The following is a 1,683-nucleotide window of genomic DNA, read 5'->3' on the forward strand; positions in this document are numbered from 1 at the left end:
TGTATAGCCTACCTACAGTATATCTCTATAGATAAATCCATCAAATACAATATACAGCTCTGGCTGGGTTGTCTCAATTCTCTGAGGGATCCCCAAGGGGTGCTACATATTTTTTGCTCTATCCCAGCACTAACGTACCTGGGTGACCGGATGAAGGGCTTGTTGGTTAGTTTCGTAGTTTCGTCAGGTGTGTTAGTGCTAGAGAAAAGCAGTGTAGCGCACAGACACACACGGTTGCAGGATACTCACCCGTCAGTGTCTGTTTTGGTCCTGACATCTTGTGGTTTTCTAAGAGTGTGGTCGTCCAGTAGTGTGTGGTAGTCCTCGGATTGTCTCTTCCTCTGCTGTGTGGATTACAGTGAAAGTGTGCTGTGCTTTTATACCCCTTTAATCCCTGTCACGACTTGCACAACCAATGGCAGAACCTGAATTCTCTGGTAATTAATATTTCCGTTCCCCCAAATGGCACGCTCGGCTGCGTCCCCCGTTTCACTTCCTGTCCCATTGCCCCCGGTTACCTGCATGCAGAGGCAGAGGCCTCTTGGCCAGGTATTAAACAGGTTTACAAGGACGCGCTTACACACACACACACACGCGCGCGCGCGCGCACGCGCATTTATATACACACACACAGAAGACACACCTGTGTGGTCAGCCCACACAGCATCTGGAGTTTACAGCACTTAATGAAGTCCATGCCCTTTCCTTTTTGGTCTCCCCCTTTCTCTCTCTCCCCCTCTTTCTCTCTCTCCCCCTCTCTCTCTCTCTCCCCCTCTTTCTCTCTCCCCCTCTATCTCTCTCTCCCCTTCTTTTTCTCTCTCCCCCTCTTTCTCTCTCTCCCCTTCTTTTTCTCTCTCCCCCTCTTTCTCTCTCCCCCTCTTTTTCTCTCTCTCCCCCTCTTTCTCTCTCCCCCTCTTTCTCTCTCCCCCTCTTTTTCTCTCTCCCCTTCTTTTCTCTCTCTCCCCCTCTTTCGCTCTCTCCCCCTTTCTCTCTCTCCCCCCCTTTCTCTCTCTCCCCCTCTTTCTCTCTCCCTCCCCCTTTCTCTCTCTCCCCCCTTTCTCTCTCTCCCCCTCTTTCTCTCTCTCCCCTTCTTTTTCTCTCACCCCCTCTTTCTCTCTCTCCCCCTCTTTTTCTCTCTCCCCCTCTTTCTCTCTCCCTCCCCCTTTCTCTCTCTCCCCCTCTTTCTCTCTCTCCCCCTCTTTCTCTCTCTCCCCTTCTTTTTCTCTCTCCCCCTTCTTTTTCTCTCTCCCCCTCTTTCTCTCTCTCCCCCTCTTTCTCTCTCTCCCTCTCTTTCTCTAACCCTATTCTCTTGTAATAGAGGAGTTGAATAATGGAACACCCAATACTAGCAATGATAGGGATTGGAATATTAAATAACATTTATAGTTTAGTATAGTATTTAAAAAAGGATCAAACGATATAACAAGAAAAGATAACAAGCAGAATAAAACATCTTCAAATACAACTAATTAGAACATGGCTTTTTTGGCGGGCAATTGTTGTTTTGGCGGACGGTTGTTGAGGTTGGTCCTGTGTTCTCCCTGGCGTCCTTTCCCCCTTGCGGCAGGTGTGGGATGTGGGCGCGTTTGCACGCTCGGCCCATTTCCTCCGCAGTCAACCATGTGGTGTGCATTTTTGTGTTTGGAAAGGTGCGGTGTTAATTGAGTGAGAGGGGAAATGGTT

At 49.1% G+C, this 1,683-nt stretch overlaps 1 protein-coding gene across 1 annotated transcript in view; it reads right to left on the reverse strand.

Annotated features, from left to right (window-relative positions):
- LOC121587275 (epigen-like) overlaps positions 1 to 438 on the reverse strand; it is a 4,042-nt gene extending 3,604 nt beyond the window's left edge. Inside the window, exon 1 of the mRNA XM_041904189.2 lies at positions 250 to 438. Coding sequence (XP_041760123.1) covers positions 250 to 277 — 28 coding nt within the window. The 5' untranslated portion in view covers positions 278 to 438. The remainder of the gene's footprint in view (positions 1 to 249) is intronic.
- Positions 439 to 1,683: the final 1,245 nt, after the last annotated feature.

This window comes from Coregonus clupeaformis, chromosome 18 (genome assembly GCF_020615455.1).
Source record: "Coregonus clupeaformis isolate EN_2021a chromosome 18, ASM2061545v1, whole genome shotgun sequence".
NCBI classification, from domain to species: Eukaryota; Metazoa; Chordata; class Actinopteri; order Salmoniformes; family Salmonidae; genus Coregonus; species Coregonus clupeaformis.